This window comes from Manacus candei, unplaced genomic scaffold, assembly GCF_025592945.1.
Source record: "Manacus candei isolate 608988 ecotype Guabito, Panama unplaced genomic scaffold, ASM2559294v1 h1tg000050l, whole genome shotgun sequence".
Classification (NCBI taxonomy): Eukaryota; Metazoa; Chordata; class Aves; order Passeriformes; family Pipridae; genus Manacus; species Manacus candei.
The window spans coordinates 16963017-16983053 of NW_026138098.1; the positions used below are offsets into that span (position 1 = coordinate 16963017).

General features: G+C 38.9%; 2 protein-coding genes across 4 annotated transcripts; one reads left to right on the plus strand and one right to left on the minus strand.

Annotated features, from left to right (window-relative positions):
* The first annotated feature begins 401 nt into the window (after positions 1-401).
* FFAR4 (free fatty acid receptor 4) lies at positions 402-6140 on the plus strand. Its single transcript, XM_051800605.1, has 3 exons — positions 402-1078; positions 1837-1965; positions 5054-6140. The coding sequence occupies exons 1-3, from the start codon at positions 512-514 to the stop codon at positions 5459-5461; spliced, it is 1104 nt and encodes a 367-aa protein (XP_051656565.1). The 5' UTR covers positions 402-511; the 3' UTR covers positions 5462-6140.
* Positions 6141-6303: 163 nt separating this feature from the next.
* On the minus strand, positions 6304-13526 carry RBP4 (retinol binding protein 4). 3 transcript variants are annotated; one of them, XM_051800599.1, is made up of 6 exons: positions 13363-13526; positions 13065-13200; positions 12291-12427; positions 12033-12139; positions 10445-10657; positions 6304-6703 (listed from the first exon to the last, which is right to left on the minus strand). In XM_051800599.1, exons 2-6 carry the CDS (start codon positions 13191-13193, stop codon positions 6690-6692), a joined length of 600 nt encoding a protein of 199 aa, XP_051656559.1. In that variant the 5' UTR covers positions 13194-13200; positions 13363-13526; the 3' UTR covers positions 6304-6689. The 3 variants fall into 3 exon arrangements, with proteins under 3 accessions (XP_051656559.1, XP_051656560.1, XP_051656558.1); XM_051800600.1 differs by having other exon boundaries at positions 13327-13440; XM_051800598.1 differs by lacking the exon at positions 13363-13526 and adding an exon at positions 13282-13304.
* Positions 13527-20037: the final 6511 nt, after the last annotated feature.

Here is a 20037-nt window from a genome sequence, read left to right on the forward strand (position 1 = left end):
GTGCCGGTTATTCCAGACTCCTGAGGAGAGCTCTTGGAGTGGTATGGCAGCCATCCCTGTTTTAAGCCATGCACATCCACAGCGGATGGGAGCTGACTGGGTGACCTCCCCAGGTCACTGGCACCCCAGGGGCCCTTCTGGAGAGCTGAGCAGATCAGGGCTGGCCCTGGAGGAGGTGGCTGGGCCTGTGCCCCTTGGCATGGAGGTGCCAACATGCTGACCCAAACCCTCCCCAGGGAGGTGTCGGGCATCCCCTCACTACCGCCTCATGCACAGCAGCCTCGCCTTTGTGTGAGCTCCACTGTGTTTACTTTCCCACTTCCTTGTTCCACTCCAGCGTGAGGGCCATAAACCGCCCGGCTGGCACAGCAGAGCCTTCGGTGGCAGGGGCAGGAGGAAGAGGAGGGAGGGGGATGGCAGTCAGCCCCTTGCTCTGTGCTGGAAGGGCACCCCAGGTGCCACCGTGGTGGTTGGGAGCACAGCCCTTCCCCTAGGGCTAGTGCTACTGTCCATGGTGGGTCTCTCATGCCCACTGGCCTCCCTCATGCTGGGGTCCAGGAGGGCAGCAGGAGGGAACAGGACATTTTTCCCCTTCTTTTCGGACTTCAGGGGCCACAACGTGACGGCCCTGCGTGTCGGCGAATCATCTGCCCTGGCCTCCATCTTCCTGCTGTCCTTGGCGGGCAACATCTGGGGCATCTGTCTGCTGGTGCGGCGGCATCGCAGGCTGTGCGCCGCCAACTGCCTCGTCCTCAACCTCTTCTGCGCCGACCTGCTCTTCATCACCCCCATCCCCTTCATCGTCATCGTGCGCTGGACCGAGTCCTGGGAGCTGGGCGACGCCGTCTGCCACATGCTCTTCTATGTGGTGAGCCTGAGCGGCGCCGTCATCATCCTCTCCCTCTCGGCCGTCAGCCTGGAGCGCGTCGTCAGCATCGCCCGGCTGCGCCACGCCGCGTTCCGCCGCCGCAAGGTGCTGGCGGCCGCCTTGCTCCTCATATGGGGCTTCGCCGCCCTCGCCACCCTCCCGCTCTGCTGCTTCTTCACCGTGGTGCGGCTGCCCGCCGCCTCAGGCCAGGTGAGGGCGAGCGCCGGGCGGGCCCGCGGGAGCCGGGCCGGGGGCGGCGGGGACGGCGCGGGGAGGCGGGAGCGGGGACGGACGGCGGGGAAGGCTCGTCCGCCTCTGCCACCGGGGGGGCGAGGTCGCCGAGGGAGATCGCACCGAGGGACATCATCGCACCGAGGGACATCGCTCCCGGGGCGGGCAGCGGCTGCGCCCAGAGGAGCGCCCGGAGCTCCCCTCGGCCGCCACCTCACCCCGCTCTCCCGGCGGACCGTCCCGTTAGATGGGGAACGCTCATCGGCTGGGATTCTTTTGTGTTCCCCAGTGTGGGTCAGAGATCCCCTTTCCAGCATGCTTCCCCTTACCGAGGGATCAGCATCCTGGGAGAGCTGCCCAGCACCTGTGGCCTCCTCTGTACCAAATGCCCATGCACAGATTTTTCTGCCTAGTATTTTGAAATGCATACAAAAGTACACCCAACTTGACACTCAAATACATGATTAAGGCCTGTAAGATTCAATTTAAAGTTGCTATCAGCATTTGATATGAAATTTATGGCAGCATTCCAGTTGCAGACACATCTGTTTGTATTTGTATGGGCTTTTAAAACGATGAAGTAATACATTAGCTCACAATTTGTCTAAGTAGAAGGTTTTCCCATATTCAGTTTAGTCTGCAGCCCCTTTTTCCATGGGCATAGAGGAAGATAAGAACAATGCTGTAGTAAAAATGATGGTACAATGTTGCTTTTCTTCTTCGTTCTTTGTAAATAGGAGATTCAGATTTGCACCCTGGCTTGGCCCAGCACTGCAGGAGAAATAGTCTGGGATACGACCTTTGCCATTGTTTTCTTTCTAATACCAGGATCAGTCATTGTTGTCAGTTACTCCAAAATCTTACAGGTATGTTTTTCCTTTAAATTTTGTTGTAGAACAAAGGGAAGTAAACAATAACTCACTAGGCATCAACATATTGTCACTGAATACAAATACACCTAAAGGGAACAGATGTCATTTGTTCAATAAATGATAAGTTTGTATAAAATGAAGCACTTCAACCGGTGCATATCAGCCTACACATTTCAACTAAAAACATGCTTGAATGGCACATTACCTGAGGCTCAACACAAAGTCTGTCTTCATATACATACAATATTAAATACACTTCTCCACTTATATGCTGTTCAAGCTAAAGTAATTCTCCTAAATGCTGAAAGAGTCAAGCATTTGAAATAACTAAAAACTAGATTTTGCTTTCCTTGAGCCTAAACTCCAGCCACAGGAGATTTGTAAGAAAGCAGAGAGAGCCAGGACTAGAAACAAATCCATTCAGTTTTTGGATCTGCTGGCTTTCTGCAGGTGTATCTAATACACAGATCTCATTAGATTATACTTAGTCCTTCACAGTTTCAAATGCTGCAAACAAAACCTGTAAATTAAACCCTCTGCTTCCACTTTCTTTCTAAGTGGATGTTTATCTCTTGAAATATAGGCCAAAATACCCAACACCACAGAGTTTTCATCTATATTCTAGCAAGCATAATATTAGTACCTAAATTCCTTTTAAACTGCCTGATTTCGTACACCCTTCTCTTCCAAAAACAGAGTGAGAAGGATCTAGAAATCTTCAAACTAGGCACTGAAATGCCTAGGTTTTAGCAACTGCCCCCAAAAGATTCTTGATTTCTTTATTGGGTAATTAAGCTTCTCATATTATGCTTTTTGAACCCCATATTTGCTGTAGGCAAAGAGCATACAGCACCTCAGTGGGGAGTGTGAGCTCTTTGATAGAACTGCAAACTGCCAGCCAAGGGATGCCACAGTTCTTGGTCAGAGACTAGGACAGGAATGGTGTTTGTCTTGTCCTTGCAAACACAAGATTACAAGTAAATTTAGAAAACAAAATGGCACATAAGGAGCTAGAAGGCAAAAAAAGTGCTTGGAATACTGGATTACAAGACAGACATGCTGCCAAGCTCCTGTTTCTTTTCCAGCTTGGCAACAGAGATGCTAAGATGCATTTCATTTATGTTGAACTGAAAAAGGCCTGAGGCCCATAGCAGGATATAATTGAATCTTCCCTCTCACACAGCTCTCCAGGAAGTAACCAGAAATCTGCTGGAGAATGTCTCAGTCCCTGAGTCATTCCCAAGGGCAGACTCATTCTCACTTCATGATGCCAGTGCACACGTAGCACAATGCTTAGTGTTGCTGGAAGCAATTCAAAACATTCATGTATTCACATAACAACATCTACGATGATGATGATGATTGACTACAGATATAAGACCTCAAATTTGTTAACAAATATACCCTAAAAACGTCTACTTAACAATTTACTATGAAATTGAGTATTATTTTTATGTAACACTTCCCAGAACCCGGGCAAAAATGACAGATTAGAAGCTATGATTTGTAATTTATTTGGTTTTGTACTCTTCTGCCTCTCAGGCAAGACTTAGTCTGGAGGCTAGAGCTAGGAAAGATGTCTGTGTTCTGGAAGTTACATACTTATATATGTATACCTGACTTCTAATTTCCTGTTTGTCCAAGTGTGGTCCAGATGCCCACAATAGGTATCTAAATTCCATATAGGTATCTAAATTCTTTTTGGGCAGGCCAAAAAGGCATCCACGACATATTACTGCCACCCATTTCCACTGAGCACTTCCTTAACATGAGATTGCATCTTATTTACCAGAATCCTGTCCCCTTCTCAGGCTCAGCAGCTTATGAGAAGCCCATTTTTGGATCACAGGTTTTGATTTATACACCTACATTCTGTTGAAATCTTTGGAATATATCTAGGTTCTTAATGAGTATTTATTCTAGACCATCTATGTCTGTCACAAATTCAGAAAACTACAGAAAGAACAACAAGTTAGTCTCTCTCTCTAAACATTTTCATCTCTACCTGAAGCAGTAAACTATTAAGTATTACTTGTATTAGTGTAATCCTTCCTGTAGTTTCTGCTAAAGGGAAGTGTCACACATAAAAGTGGCAGGAAGAGCCTTACACCTTTCGCTTTCCTTCTCAGACAGCAAATCGATCAAGGCTTTTGAAAATATCCCTTCTTTATGCATGCAGGGGATAAAATGGCATCTTAGTTATTTAGCATAAATGTTTCTTTGCTAAATATTTCAGTTTTATTTTATTTGCCTCAGATGTGAATGTCAACTTCCCTGCCAACTTCAGTGAAGGCAGGGATGTAGAGCATGAGATTCAGTTTTCTGCAAGTTCCTGGGATTCAATATTCTACCTAATGACAGATGATTCACACCCATCAATACTAGATTACCAAACTACCCATAGTCTGGTTTATTATCAGAGAGTACTTTTATACGACACAGATTTTCATAGTGACAAAAGGATCTGTAAGATTTCATGTTAGTGCATTGAAAACAATTCTGATTACTGACTGAGAAGCTAAAAGTCGACACAAAACAACATATAATCTCATTCACATTTAAAATTATTTAGCTACCATAATAAACTAATGCTTCTTCTAATCCCTACCTTATAATATCAGCATGGCCATAAGAGAATTGGATTGCATTCCCTTTTGCCCATCAACAACGATTGTTAAGTATGTTCCAGCTTGCATTTGTGAAAGAAATCAATGGGTTTCTTTAGATAGAACAAATGAGGTAATGATTTGAATTTAATGGGATTTCATGAGTAAGTAAGGCTCTGTTTTATGTTGAAAAGTATTTTTGACTGGTAGAGAGCCATGATAAGAACAACCACCTTAACTAATATTGAGGTGAGTTCACAGCTGAGAGGAAAAAAAAATTGCTAGTGAAGTGAGAATGTTTTAAATGGAACCACTGACAAAAAGTACAAATGGAATTCTGCAATGCCTTTTTTTGTAGTCACTTTTCAAAAGAAGACAGAAAGATCACGTGCCAAGATCTTCTTTTTCACTTGTAAAAATGTGTTAATAATTCTTCTATGTTTCAGTGAAAGTTACTTTCTTCTCTTTTGCTGCAGATTACAAAAGCATCAAGAAGAAGTTTAAATGCTGGTTTAGCCTACTCAGAAAATCATCAGATCCGTGTTTCCCAGCAAGACTACAAACTATTCCGAGCCCTTTTGCTGTTGATGATCTCTTTCTTCATTATGTGGAGCCCAATAGTAGTAATTATTTTTTTAATTTTAGTTCAGAACTTCAAAAAAGATTTAAATATTTTGCCATCAGTTTTCTTCTGGACAGCATTATTTACTCTTGCCAACTCTGCTGTCAATCCAATTTTGTATAATGTTGCCCACTTCAGACGTAAATGTCAGGAAATTCTTCTCTGTTGTACCGGGAACCCTGAAAGGCATAGGGCAGGTACAGAAACCACTGCCAGAAGAAGTAACCATGAACAGCCACACTTGTCTTTCATTACCAGATAATTATTTAAAGTCTGAGCTGTGCCACACTTTGGATGTTGTCTACACTGTTCCAGGTCGAACAGGTCACTCTGATATAGTATTATATGCCAGAGAAGGGGGAAAAAAAAGCTAAATCTGTATTTTTGTTTCCTGCAGGTAAAATTCTCTTGACTTCACTGCTTTGCCTCAGTAAGATTTGTACAATTTAATCCAATGGATTGAATTCTCCTCTTACACTGAAATAAATAGGAATATAGAAGTGAACTCAGTGAAATAAGTACTTGCCAGATGAAACAATTTCTATGAGGGTACATTTTCAGATGGCATAAATATCATTAACTTTAATGAGGTTATAATGAATCTATATCGAGGGCACCTGATTCATTTTTACTTGTTATTTTCTACTGAGTAAAAGAAATAAACTTTCTAGTTTAATGTTCATCCTTAGAACATTAATGAAAATGTTCATCCTCAGAAAGTGTGTGCGTTTTTTAATCCCATTGTAAAAGAGAATTTGATTATACTCTTAGATTACTGACTGCCTGAACCTATGTTTGAGCCAACTAAACAATTCCATGTAGGAAACAAGGTGATAAACATATATTATCACCAAGTGAATGACCAGTTTGGTTCCATCTCAAATTAAAAATATGGACATGATGCATATTAATTTATAAATAAAGAATAAATAAAAATGGTTGTCATGTGTAAAATAGTTCTTTTAAAAAGATGCATATTTTTTATGTCTCCAGTAGTCATATAATAATGTTAATCAGTGATATATAGGGTCATTGAAATTCCTTCCTCTTTTCTAAAAGTCTGTCGGGAATGATTTTCAGTATGTTCTAGGAAAAAATACGGCATTGAAAAGAAATTAAAATACATATATTTTGGGTTTTATGATTAGTACTCTTTTAGTCAGAAATTGAAACCACTAAAAAAAAGCAAGATTAAATTCTTAATGCCATCTGAGACCAATTCAAAACAGTGCACTAAGATAACAGTCTACTAATAAAACCAATGTCTACATATGTACAGATTTGCATACAAACAATTTTCATTCCCTGTAATCCAAGTTTATTAAAATGTTTCATTGGTTTATCAACAAGGTGACCTACATAGGTCAGATAAATATATTCAAAATCTAAACAAAGCCATTTGAAACATTTTCCAGGGAACACCCGATCAATGTGTTAACTTTACATCCATGGTGCTGTTGCATGGTTTCTTTCCATAGTTTTGGACCTCCTTAAGAGCAAAATCCTGTAACACACAAAACCAAAAATTTTGTTTTTCAACCACACTAGACAAAATTACAATACACAAGCTTTCACCAAATTTAAAATGTCCATGTCTAATTTCTTTAAAATGTCCAGCAGTCTGTAACTTGTAGTAATAATAACAATAATGCTATTACCTTGTTCTGCAGTTTATAATCCCAAAGAATTTTCAACTCAGAACACAACAGGAATTCATCAAACCTGTTACACATGTCCTGAGCATTTAATACTTTGGCAAATAAGGTACTGGACAGGTCAGTGATAAAAGAGTTATTTATTTACTTTAACAAGCTTCAAATTATTTGCCTTTTAAAAATTATTAATTTAAGAATGTCTTTCAGCAAAATAAGAATCTCCTGACCTCCAAAACTTCTAATGGCAATAGTAAATTAGCTGAGGGAATACACTACCCCTTAATTCACAGTTTTTTCTTCTAGCAATTGCTAACAGCAGATTTAGCTTTCACTTCTGCTGACATGACACTGTATTGTATTTACAAGTATTCTCACTTAATATCCACACTCATATTGCATAACTTAAAGTAACAAGGTATTACTCTAAGAGACTAAGTGTATCACAGCTGCATCTATATTTGAAAAAGAGCTACCATCAGAAATGCAATGTAAGTTAGAACAAAAAACTTGTCATTTCCTAGGCTTCTCTTTTTGCCTTGAAGAGCCAGTATACGAAGAACACATTTTTGGGTTTTTTTTAATCAAGGTAAGTTTTGTACATCTATTGGTTTGGCATACACACACACACACACACACACATATTCACTCTCTTAATTTGAGTACAGCATTAATTTAAAAAGTTAATGAAAAATTGTTAGGAAAAATATTAGCTTCAAGACAGCAGAGTATGCACAATTAGAAACAGATACAAGTTGTTATTGCAGCATCTATTATCATCAGTCAGAATTTTAGCACAGTAACAATGGGATGCAGGTCAATATAGACAACTGAAGTTGGCTTGTTTTGCTAGTAATTCTTTATCTCCTAATAGCAGATTTAAAACTAAAGTAGCAAGGCTTCCAATCGTCATATTAGGAATTAAGCGAATTTTGTAAGAATTTCTGATACAAAACTTTCAATAAATGATTTTTTTCAGTTTAGCTCACAATCATTCTTTCACTCCCAAATGTACTTGCCCTGCAGGAACTTTGGTTAATGATACTGGAATATTCAGAATCAACTGACAATATAATAATTACAGGTCCTGATTACATAAAGGGGAAAATGCAAGTAGCTGGCTTTAATTTATACTTTGGTGCTGGGCTCATAAAGATAAACTCTGGCATAATCCTCAATAAAAAAGGACCGGGGCTACTATTTTTTCTTTACAAACAGTATGGAACTCACTGTTTCTATCAGATACATCAGACACTGCACTCAACACCTAAAATTTGAGTTTAAATTAGGATGGCAGACAAATAACAGTGCAACTTGGTAGATTTGATATTTCTATAACAAACTAGAGGAAGCATGATCAACTTTTAAATTAAGGTTAGTAAGTCAGAGAATATTTAAGGCTGAACTTTCAAAAGGCATTCTGAGGTCTTATGTTTAAATTACAGTATTGCTTCTTTACTCTGCAGAAAACCACAAGCATTCTATTATATAGAAGTTCTGAAATATTTGAAAAAGTTATATCACAAATTATGAATAAATGAATATATTCCGATTTTTCTTTTTGGTTTATAGTTTCTTGCAAAGATTGACAATACATTTATTGTCTTGCAGGCCTCATATGGAGTAGAAATAATAGAAATACAGATTCCACCATGCTGAACTGGACCAGTACTTGAACTAGCCCAGTATCCTTATTTTACAGTGGGATAGTACTTCCTCTGAATTTGACAAAAATACAAGGAACCACCATAACACACAGCTCCCAGAATCACAGCTGTATATCTACACTTTATCTTAGATTTAATATAATATCCCTAATCATCTCATTATTTGGTTTTCTTATCTTCAGAAATTTTTTTTCTTGCTGTACCTCATTTGAAAAACAGTGAACGCAGGATTCAAATCAGAACAGCATTGTTGATTTATCTAATGACATTGTTTCTTTTCTATCCTACCCTTTATGCAATCATACAAATCACTCACAAAAGTCAGTTTCATTTGCATTTATGGTGTCTCTTGTTCTTGACTGCCATAAGTCTCAACTGTCTTATATTGTCCCCAAATTCTCATTCAAGATAAAATTTTTGTTTTCATTGTTATCAGGTACTTTTTGCAGGTTACTGATCACCATCTACCTTAGCAGATCTTTCAGGTACCTTGTTATCAGCATACCCACTTTACAACATGGCAATATCTTACTCTCTGTTTATAGATCAGATGAACAGGTAACAGAGCCACAAGAGCTGACTGTGCTCATCTGTTCTGACTTTCTTTAGAAGACACAAAAGTTTCTTCAGTCAATCCCTGTTTGTTCTAACATGTCATTGAGGAAAGCTTTTAATCTTGATTTACAGATTTCAGTGATGAATATACAACAGCTCTTGGTAAACTGTTCCAAAGGTTAATGACCTTTGGAGTTAAACAAATGGCTATTTATTTCTGCTCTAAATGTCCAGTTTAAAGTTCCATCCATTTAAATTTATTATTTCTGTGTTTGCAAGTCCTTTATTATCCAATTACCATTGCTTGTGTGGGCAAGCACAGACTTTGCTCAGGTCAGCCCTTAATCTCTTTCTAATGAGAAATATCAAGGTCTTTGAAGCACTCACTAGAGGACACATTTTACAGACTTTCAATCATTTTCTCTGCTCTTCTTTGAAACTTCTAATTCATCCTCAGTACTCTTCCAGTTATCGTTATCATCAAATGTGACATAGCAAGCAGACTTATGCCAAGCACAAGCCTCATATGAGTCTTGGTTTATGTATCCAAGAATCACATTAAATCTTTTGCCACACTGTTACATTGGGAGTTCACTGATTCACTGGTCAAGTCTTCTGTAGATGTCTTTCAGAGTGTGAGGGGAATGTAGGAACAGATACACTACTATTTTATTTGTTCTAAATATTCTGATTTTTCTTCCTCATTCTTTACTATTACCCACTCTAAGTGTAATTTTTATCAGGAAGTACATTATGTTTTGTTCTAGATGATTATTATTTTCCCTTTTCTAATGTACTTGAAGAATAAGTGAGCTAATCTGTATCCTTCCCTGTGTTGCAAGCTCAGCCTGACTGTGTGACTCAAGATACTCATGCTTCCAGTATATGTCCCTCTTCCACTACCCTTTGTGAAAAGGTTGGCATGAGGACCTGTGAGAAAGGGTCTGCTGTAAGGATCCTTTCCAAGACTTCTGATTGTCCCTAAAAGATTTCTTAAAGAATTTTTCAAATAGATTTTTGAAAAAAGGCAAAGTGTTCTGATTAAAGAAACACAATTACTTTTTAACACAACTGTGAAGTCTATCTGTACAATGTTTACTCACACTACATTGATTTAATTGTTTTACAACTTCCTCTAATTACTGTTTCAGCTGATCTGATATGCTACATAAAAAGCTATACACTTTTGCTCTCCTTCAGATAATGGAAGTAAAAGTTGGAAATAACACTGCAAGGTCCAGTTTTCAAAATACAATGTTACAACCACTAAGTAAAAGACTTCATGCATTTTACATTTAATGAGCAAGAGAATCCCAGCGCTTTAGTTGCTAAACCCTGAAATAAAATTCTTCAGAAAAGGAAGGTTCTTACCATTATGAACGATAACTCTGTATTTTCTGTCCAAACAGAGGTCCATCTGCCTTTGCCTGACAATTTTCTGTGCCTCTGGAGGCAAACCCTTGGGGTCCCGGGAGAACACAAAGGAGTAGCTGTTAGCACAAGTGCCGTCTGCGTTCAGCTGGCGGCAGGAGTAATGAAGAGCATATGTATCATAATCTGTGTCCACTATCCAGTGATCATCATCTGGAAGAAACCATAGCAAAGAAGCAAAGGTGTTAGAGACACGAGTAAAATCTAGAAAATCAGAAGAGATTGCTGCCATAACTCTGTAAAGAAAATATTAAGATGAAGACTGGTACAAATTATAACAGATTAGCTCGTAGTTTATTCCCGCGTCCAGTATTTCATTCCATGTTTGGGAAGAAGTTGTTTGTTTTAAAGAGAAAATAAACATATTTAGCAAGGACATGCTAATCCTCTTCCAGATGACTCAAAACTGTAACTATTTTCCCACCAGGGATGTTACTTAGACTGTATTTTTAGAGAAAAAAGATTGTCGAGCACTTTGCGTGTGCGTTAAAAGTGTATTTGGTACAATAAACCCTCTTCTTAAAACACAGTTACAATTTCAAAGAATTCTGAACTATTTAGCTATGTAACCTGATAAATACCTGGTCACATAGACACCCTGTGCTAACAGAAGTGAATCTAAGTGTTTGCAGTAAAGCAGGTTAGATCTGCACCTTCCTCTCCTGGAGCAAAAGATTCTCCCTTGCACTACCATCTGCACTGGTGAAAGCAGCACTATGTTCTCTTCCCCTTTTTTTCCTGTGGGGGGACACCAGGCTTTTTAGAAAGGTAGAATCTGGGCTCAGCCAGCAATCTGAAGCATCCATGATTCAGCAGCATGTTGTGAGGAGACCTGGCAACAATTTAAAAACCATTGGCATTCAAAACATTCTTTTAACTGTGTCTTTGGACAGAATGGAGCTCCTGTCACTTTCAAATTCCACCTGCTTCCCTTGGAAGCAATCCAAGGAAATGTCTTGAGCTACAAAGAGTCTGAATCTCTACTTGGCTCAAGAAACTAATTTTGCATAGAGTGTGACAAATGACGTAAAAATATGAATATATAGACATATATATAATATTTATAGGATAGTTTTTGTCTCTTAAAACAGATAAATCTCTACATTTTCAGACAGAAGACCAAACAAAATAACATTTGCTAAGTCCTCTTTGCTGCTTGGCTAGGTCTGACATTAGGTTTCTCAGACAGAGCAGAAACATCCGGTAACTGAGTTCTGAACTAAACCAAGTCTTGAAATACTTCATCTGCCTTTCATTTCTTTCCAAACAGTGACCTTCGATTATATTGTTGGGTAACAAACAAAAAAAATACAAAGACCTGATCTTCACTTGTTTAAAGAAAGCCAGCCAGCTGTCCCATATAAAAAGTAGTGATTACCTTGTTCACGTTAAGGTTTCGTGTATGATAGTTATTACCTCTTTTACATGTGTTTAAGAAATTCAACAGCACTTTTTCCTGCCCCAGCATGGACATGCAATACAACTAGGCTTCCAAGTGGTTCTGCATCTTCTGTAGCTAAGTACTCACTTCCTTTCTGCAGAAAAGAGGCAACACCCCAGTACTTCATCTTGAACTTGGCAGGATCCTCTGTGTCAGTGAAAGAGCCGATCATGTCAGCACAGACATCCCAGTTACTGTAGCCAGAGACAAAGAAAATATCACAGTCAAATCTAACAGCACAGATTCAGTGTGACTGGCACAGGGATAGCAGGCAGGTTTGGAGCACCAGTAAGTGCAGCAGAAGCTTAGTGAAATGGAACAAGAGGAAAATTGCAAACAGCTTACTTGAAGAGTCTGACTCTGCCCTTTGCAGTAGCACTCATTTGTCCATTCTCATCTACAGTGAACTGGGCTACCACATTGTCCCGCAGAAATAGTCCCTCAGGATCTTTTTTTGCCATACCATACCAGGTGCCACTGTACTGCAAGGAAATAAGAAAGGCTTCAGTTAGACCTAGAAGAATGGAAACATTACAGACACTACAGACTAGGGCAGGTGACAGAGGGAATGGCATACAGATCTTTGACCCCCTGCCTCCAAGTTGTACCTAAGAAACAAATCTAGCTGTTCCAACAGCATAAACCCACCAATACATCCTACTGCAGTCAGAGTTTGTGGAAATATTGACCTTTTTCAGTTATCTTATTTGTATCTGCAGCTCTCCAGTATTAGGAATACAAAATTTGGTGGAAAGAGATTAACAAGTGGCAGATCTTGACAGATTTATGTACAATTTTTTTTCCTTGCAATCATATCTGAAAACACCAGATTATTAATTTTTCATCGAAACAACAAAGTCATCACACTTCTTTTGCTTAGACCATACAGTTTGAGTCCAGTCTCTAAACCTCAGTTTCTGCAGTATTTATCAGATGCATCAAGATCCAGCATCTGTGGAGGTGTGGGCAACATTACACGCTTCTGCTGTTTCTCAGTATTGCAGTCTGTGACTCTGAGTGAAAATGCGAACACACTGGTGCTACTGAATGTCAAATTCTGTAGCCTGGGAAGAGGAGCTAGGCAAGACATCACAGATCCAGAAGAGAAAGGAGATTTACCCTGGTCTTGTCGAAGTTCTCCTTGACTTTGAAGCTGCTTACTCGGCAGTCCCGCTCCGCGGTGGTGCTGCCCAGCAAGGCCAGTGCCAGCAGCAGTAGCCAGGGCAGAGCTCTCTCTGTGTGGGCCATCCTGTACCTGCAGCAAACAGAGAACAGCATCAGAAACAGGCTCTGTCACACAAGTGAGGAATGGAGGAAGGCTGCCCTGCCAGGTCACCAGGACATCCAGCAGCTTTCCCTGATGCATGTGCAGGCAAGGCACCTGGTTGTCCCCAGCCCACAACAGCAGGTCCCTTACAGACAGTGCCGGTCCCTGTAGCCTCTGGAGAGCCCAAGTGTTGATGGCGGTGCCTGGACAGGGAACACTTTATGTAGTCCTGGGCTTTCGCAACCCCCTGGGCTACAAAGCCAGAGTTGGAGGGGGAGTAGGTATGTGGGTCAGTGCCTGCTGCAGGCTGGGCCCCTTCATAACAGCCTCTTGCATAACACCCATGGGCTCAGGTGGTCTTTGACCCAGATCTGCAGCCAAGCAGGTGCTAGGAACAAATGCCTTTCTTTGCTTTTCCTGACCCAAAAGCAGAGCTTGCACCTGGGGGAAGGGGAGTGCACATGTATGTGGAGAACAAATGGAATGAGAGGCACCCCACCTTTGCATGGCAGAGAGTGAACTGCCTCCACCTCCCCCGTGATTTTACGCACTGCAGTCCAAAATCCTTCTCACCCAACGTGCTAAACCCAGTTACAAGGTGCAGACTTGCTTCCTCCACCTCCTTCCCAAATTCCTTTCCTCTTTTCCCTTATAAACAGCAGCAAACATAATACTTGCAAGTTTCTGCTAATGTTTCTGAAAGCCCTGTCATGCCAGAACCAATTCACGTCCTCATGACTGACTCCCTCTTGCTTCCAAAAGGCTGTCTGGGGTGCTAAATCATCTCATGACTGGCTCCCAGCAACAGGAACTGGGGCCCTGCAGATCTTCAGGAAGGCGAAAGAGCTCTTTTGGGTGATACTGCAAAGGCAGCAGCACCTATGTGTGGCCTGCAAATACCCAAATACATGTACACATCACATTTGACCCTTTGGACATCAGTTTTAAATCAGATATTCCACAGTTTCTATTCTGTTTTTGACAAACTGTTTTCAGTTATATAAACCATTATTTTCTCCTGTCCAGGCAAGTTTTGCTGCCTCTCAGTCAATATTTGTTCTCCAGTTTCAACATCTTTAGGAAGCATTAGAGAAAACCTGTTAATTATTTTCTAGGCATGTAACTAGAGCAGGATAGGAAAAGCATGATTGCTACCAAGAGAACTAATTCACCAATTTTTTCACTTCCCAATTTTGAAAGAATAAAGGCAGAAGCCTGTAATTTGAAAAGTCTGTGTTCATTACTTTAAAAATTATGCAAAAACATAATTTAAATATGGAGGCACCAATGTAGCATAAAAAACCACTTCATTAGTAGTTGATGTAGAGAATTAAACTAATTTATTCAGCCTGGTCTTTGCCAGAAATTTACTTCAGCCTTCTATTCCTTTCATATATTCATAAAAATATTAAACTTTTTACTGTTCTGTCCTTTACAATCTCTTTACATATGTAATGCAGTCTGTTTGAATTATCTTCCTTTTCTGCTTTGTGTTGGAGCCTTTTTGCATAGACAGTATGTTTTTGTTCACTTTCTCAAACATCAGTTGCTCAGGGCTGTTTCAAGTCTGCTCTTCAGCCTTTGATTTCCTGGATAATATCAGACACTAAAAATTCCATTATGTTTAATATTAAGCTTCTATTTGGAGTAAAAAACATATTAAACACAGGGAACCAGAAAGGTGTATGTATATTAATTGTCCTGAAACTTTCAATGGTAGCTTTTCAATAAGTCAACATTTCCATTTTTAAACTGAGATTTTCAAGTTTGCTAATTCCTACAGAGACTGAGGAGAACCACCTATACCCTTCTGGTGGCTTTTAGAAATTTGCTCTGATCTCTGGCAATGGTGAGACCAATGATACATATGCATTTTTATAAAACTTCTACAAAACAGTCACTAGTCTTAATATATGAATTCATTATACTTACAAGATCAAAATCAACATGGATTTTCTTTGTTAAGTGTCTCACATGACTGATAGCAATAAGATGGATTATAGCTTAATTTATAAGCTTTAAATCTATATATTTCCTTTAATACCAAAGAAAATACTATTTCTTTATTCTCTGTCAATTCCAGAAATATTATAATTTCTCTTAAGTTTGTCCTGTTCAAAAACCTGTATACTGCTTTATATTGCCAGTGAGGTTCTTGGAGGATCAAATTTATTTCTATAATTTTTTTCAATAACATAATTATCTATGAAAATCTTATGGCAGTGGTTTTCAAAGGAGTTTACAGTCACTCATCCAAATCAATCAAAACCTGTTGAGATTTGACCACCTCTGAAAATGTAGGTCAGTGTTCCTGTTATACAATACTGCCTGTTGTCAGCAGTTTTACAGAAAGTAGACCAATCCAGGCTTCACTGAAACAAAAATGTACTTCTGCTAATAAATTTTAATAGAATTGGTTCTATATATTTGCAGGAGCTATTACAGTCTCTTAAATTAAACTAAATAAATCAGAAACATGTAATTTTGTATTAGCCATGGCACAGAATTTCTTTAATTGTGTACCTCCACTGACCTCTGCACTATTTGGCAACTCATACCTGGTGAAGAGTCTTAGTAATTATAACTTCTAACTCATTCTCAAGTCTGGATCTCTACAATCTCTACAGCCCATAGGCAATGACTAAGAAAACTCTTCCTTTGACCTGTTATAATTGGAAATTTGTGGTAGTGCAGCTACAGTGAAGTCACATCTGCATTTCCCAGTCAGATTTCAGCAATGGCAATATTTTCCATTAGGAATAGAAAGAGAAAATACACAGAAAAGTTCAGCTTTTCAGAGGAAATGGTGGGAAGAAAACTTTCATTGTAGGAGTTGTTTTAGCTTTATTTAGAAAAAAAAAAAAAAAAAAGAAGAAACAAGAGTCAAAATACTACTTAAAACATTTTAAACCCTGCAACATTTAAGCTTTAAATATTAAAAGAACTAGAATTTTATTTGTGGCCATAAGAATAAGTCTAGCTCTTAGGAGAAAGTTGGCTCAAAAGCTGCTAATAGGAAATGGAACATCCATTTCCAGCCAGACTGCACATAGATTGAAAGACTTTTTGCTGTCCTCTTAGGGCTATTTATTTGTAGAATGCCATTCACAAACATTAAACTCTTAGAGGTAGATTTTGCAGATGAGTGAATGACTGCTGTGTGCACAGAGCAGTGGATGTAAGTGTAGCCACTGCCCTGTGAAACCAGACTCATATGCAACTGCAAATGGCATGATTTGAGCTAAGGAGCTCGGTGTACTTTGCAAGGGACAACTGTGTACACTGTCACCATCACAACCATTCCCCTCAGTGGCAGTCCAGGTACAGAGGTCAAGGACAGAATGGAGTAGAAAAGATTGGCCTTTGCTCCATGCCAGCCTGTGTACTACCTGATTTTGTAATTGAATGATTCGACATTCTGTTTAGGGAGTAAATTTACACTGAACTCTTTACAAACAGTATTTACTAACAAACCTAGTTTAAAATGGTACCTTTACTTTCTTTAGCAAATCTTTCTGAGGATAGTGATTCTCAATTGAAATGTTCTTCTAGGTATGTTACTAAAACGGAAACAACTTGAAACAAAGATGTCAAGTTTGCCAACAGGTTGGCCTGCAGAAGAGCTCTAAACTGAAGTGAGCCCAGCGAAGAGCCACAAAAAGATCATTGAGATATAAGAGAATCTGACAAAAAGAGAGGTTGAGAGAGCTGGAACTGTTCAGCCTGAAAAGATGGCTTGGGGGGATCTTATCAAGTGTATAAATAGCTGGCAGGAGGGAATGAAGAAGACAGAGTAGGACCCTTCTCAGTGGTGCTGAGTAACATTCTCAGTAAGTGTCAGAATGGCTGAAATTAAAAGGCTGCTGCCCTTTGCTCAGTCCGTATGCAAAAATTCATGCCAAGCTATGAAGAAACCCATGCTTTTGGTCAAAGCTACAGTGCATCTGGCGAGCCAGGTTAATCCCTTCATGCTAAACTGGCCATTTACTTTAGGAAATTTCCCCTAGAGTCTATAACCTCTGCTGACTCAAAAGGAGGGCAATGAAGATGGTAGCCTTGAGGGGAAGCCGTACGAGGAGCGGCTGAGGGCACTTGGTCTGTTCAGCCTGGAGAAGAGGAGACTGAGGGGAGATTTCATTGCAGTTGCAACTTCCTTGTTAGGGAAGAGGAAGGGCAAGATCTGATCTCTTCTCTGTGGTGACCAGTGACAGAACCCGAGGGAATGGCCTGAAGCTGTGTCAGGGGAGGTTTAGGTTGGATATCAGGAAAAGTTTCTTCACCCAGAGGATGGCCTGGTGCTAGAACAGGCTCCCCATGGAAATGGTCACAGCACCAAGTCTGACAAAGTTCCAGAAGTATTTGGACAATACTCTCAGGCACATGATGTGACTCTTGGGGATGGTCCTATGCAGGGCCAGGAGTTGGATTCGATGATCCTTGTGGGTCCCTTCCAACTCAGCATATTCTGTGATTCTGTTATTTCATGAAGTCCCAGAGCTAATCATTAGTAGTTTTAGGGGAACTAACAACTATATGAAAAAAAAAAAAAAAGCAGTTAGCTTACTATCTTCGATGTTCACATTTTTAAGATTATTTTGTAAGAAAAGGGATAAAAATTATTGTAAAAGAAACATACAAGTTGAAGATGTTTATAAAGGTCCCCAGAATATACAAGATCAGTGACACTAAAACAGTTCAGTGCCAAAACCTGGCTATTTTAGGGTCACACAATAACTGTTGTAAAAACCTACAGAATCCATTCTCATATCCTACTCATTTAGAAAAAAATCAATAATATTTCTGAATATTAATTTCTTGGATTATATCAGAGATATCAATCTCCAGTGTCCGGACAGTGACCACAAAATTACCCACATCAGAAGTCATACAGTTGAAATAAACACATTTGATCTGTGTTTCCTCAGAAAATCTTAACTGAATAAACCACATTAACTGCTATCAGTTTGGATTGGACAGAGACATTCAGAGACAAACACTGAAGTGAACTGGGAAACCTTATAAATGCCTTTGACATTTACGTGCTGCTTGAATCTATTTAAATAACCACGTCTGTCACTTATCCTTCTTAGGAGTTTCCATGTATCACAAGGGCTCAGGAATGGTCTACTACTAAGAACTACTCCATAAATAGTTCAATTTCTGTAGTAACTATGAACGTCAAAGGCAAATGACATCATATATATTAAAATCACAAAGCACAGATATTTCTGATATTTTCTAAAATTAAACCATTTAAAAATAAGCACCCTGGTCATCATGTTTTTATATCAAACAATCTCATCATGCAAAAGAATCAAATCCAAATGCATATTATTTTTGCACTTAAAAGTGCAGTGAAAATGACTGTGCAAGGTTACTTTCCAATATTTAACCTCCATGCATATAATGGAACCTACATTAAAATGTATTTTAATAGGTGATTTCATTAAAATTCTGGGGGGAAAGACATCAGCAAAATCATGTTTAAAGTGCCAGAAACATGAAATTACTTTTTGGTATAGTTTCTTAGAATAAACTTAAATACAAATGTACTTAGTTTTACTCAAGTGTTCAGTAGTGTGGAAAATAAGGAGAGTAAAGGAGACAAAACAGAAAACAAATGTCATATTCCAGCAGAGAAACTTTAAAATTCATTACAATGCTAGTCCTTCAAAATGTTTAAATGCCCAAATTTGCACAAGTCATTAAAATACTATTATGAGAAAAACAAAAAGGCATCAATAAATAGGAAAACACAATGTATTTTCCTAACTCTAAAAAGTGGGATTCCATAAATATAAGGTACATTTATGTATCAATCTACATTTTAATTTCTATAAAATCACTTCAACTTCTATTATTCATGGTTAATCAGTATGAAGATAGAGTTCATGATGAAACACAACGTGACTAATATAGCAGTTGTTGAAAAAAAGCCAACTTACCTGTCTTCCAAACATAAACTATTTCATCAAGAACTTCTATCGGTTTCTGATACTTCTTTCCATGTCATTTCACACTTACAGAGCAAGAGTGCAATTTCAATAGTGAACATATAATAAGAAAAAACCAAAAAGAATTATTTGATATATAAGAATGATTATAGGACAATCCAGCTACAACTGAAATATTTTGTGACAAAGAAAGATTTATCACCTTATGGTGGTACCTAATTAAAATATGATCTTTACCTGTTTTCTCAAAGGACAAATAGTGTAATTTATAAATATAGTGTATTTTTTGTAAAAACAGATGGGCATGAGGGAGATTTTGTGGAACCATGATAAGCATTTTATATGATCTTGCACACAGAAAAAATGATAATAAAATGATAATAAAATTGTTAGTTTACAAAATGTAAACCCACCAACCTCCCTGCCCCCAAAGAAAATGGTATAACCCAATCAGGTTGCCTATTTTTTCTTCTCCCTCCAGAGAGTGACAGACCACTCTATTTCACTGGATTAATGTGATGACAATATAAAGAATTAATGCTTGTAAAATTGGTTTCTCATATGTGATAGAGAGGAATGTGTAAATATTACATAGAAGAAAAATTTCTAGAATGTTTTAACTGGGCATGAGACAGATCCTCTATAAACCCCTCCTACTTCAAAGAAACTACTATGTAGAATGTTCCAAAGTCAGTAAACAAACATGACCAAACAAATAATGCAAAAAAAGGTCACTATTCCTTCATATGATTTCATCGAACAACATCCTCTTTTTTTAAAGCACAGTATTAGAAGTAATGAGCTAGAAATTAGGAATATGATAAGAAGTAATTTAACTTGATGTGCAATTACATATAAAATTCTTTTCAAG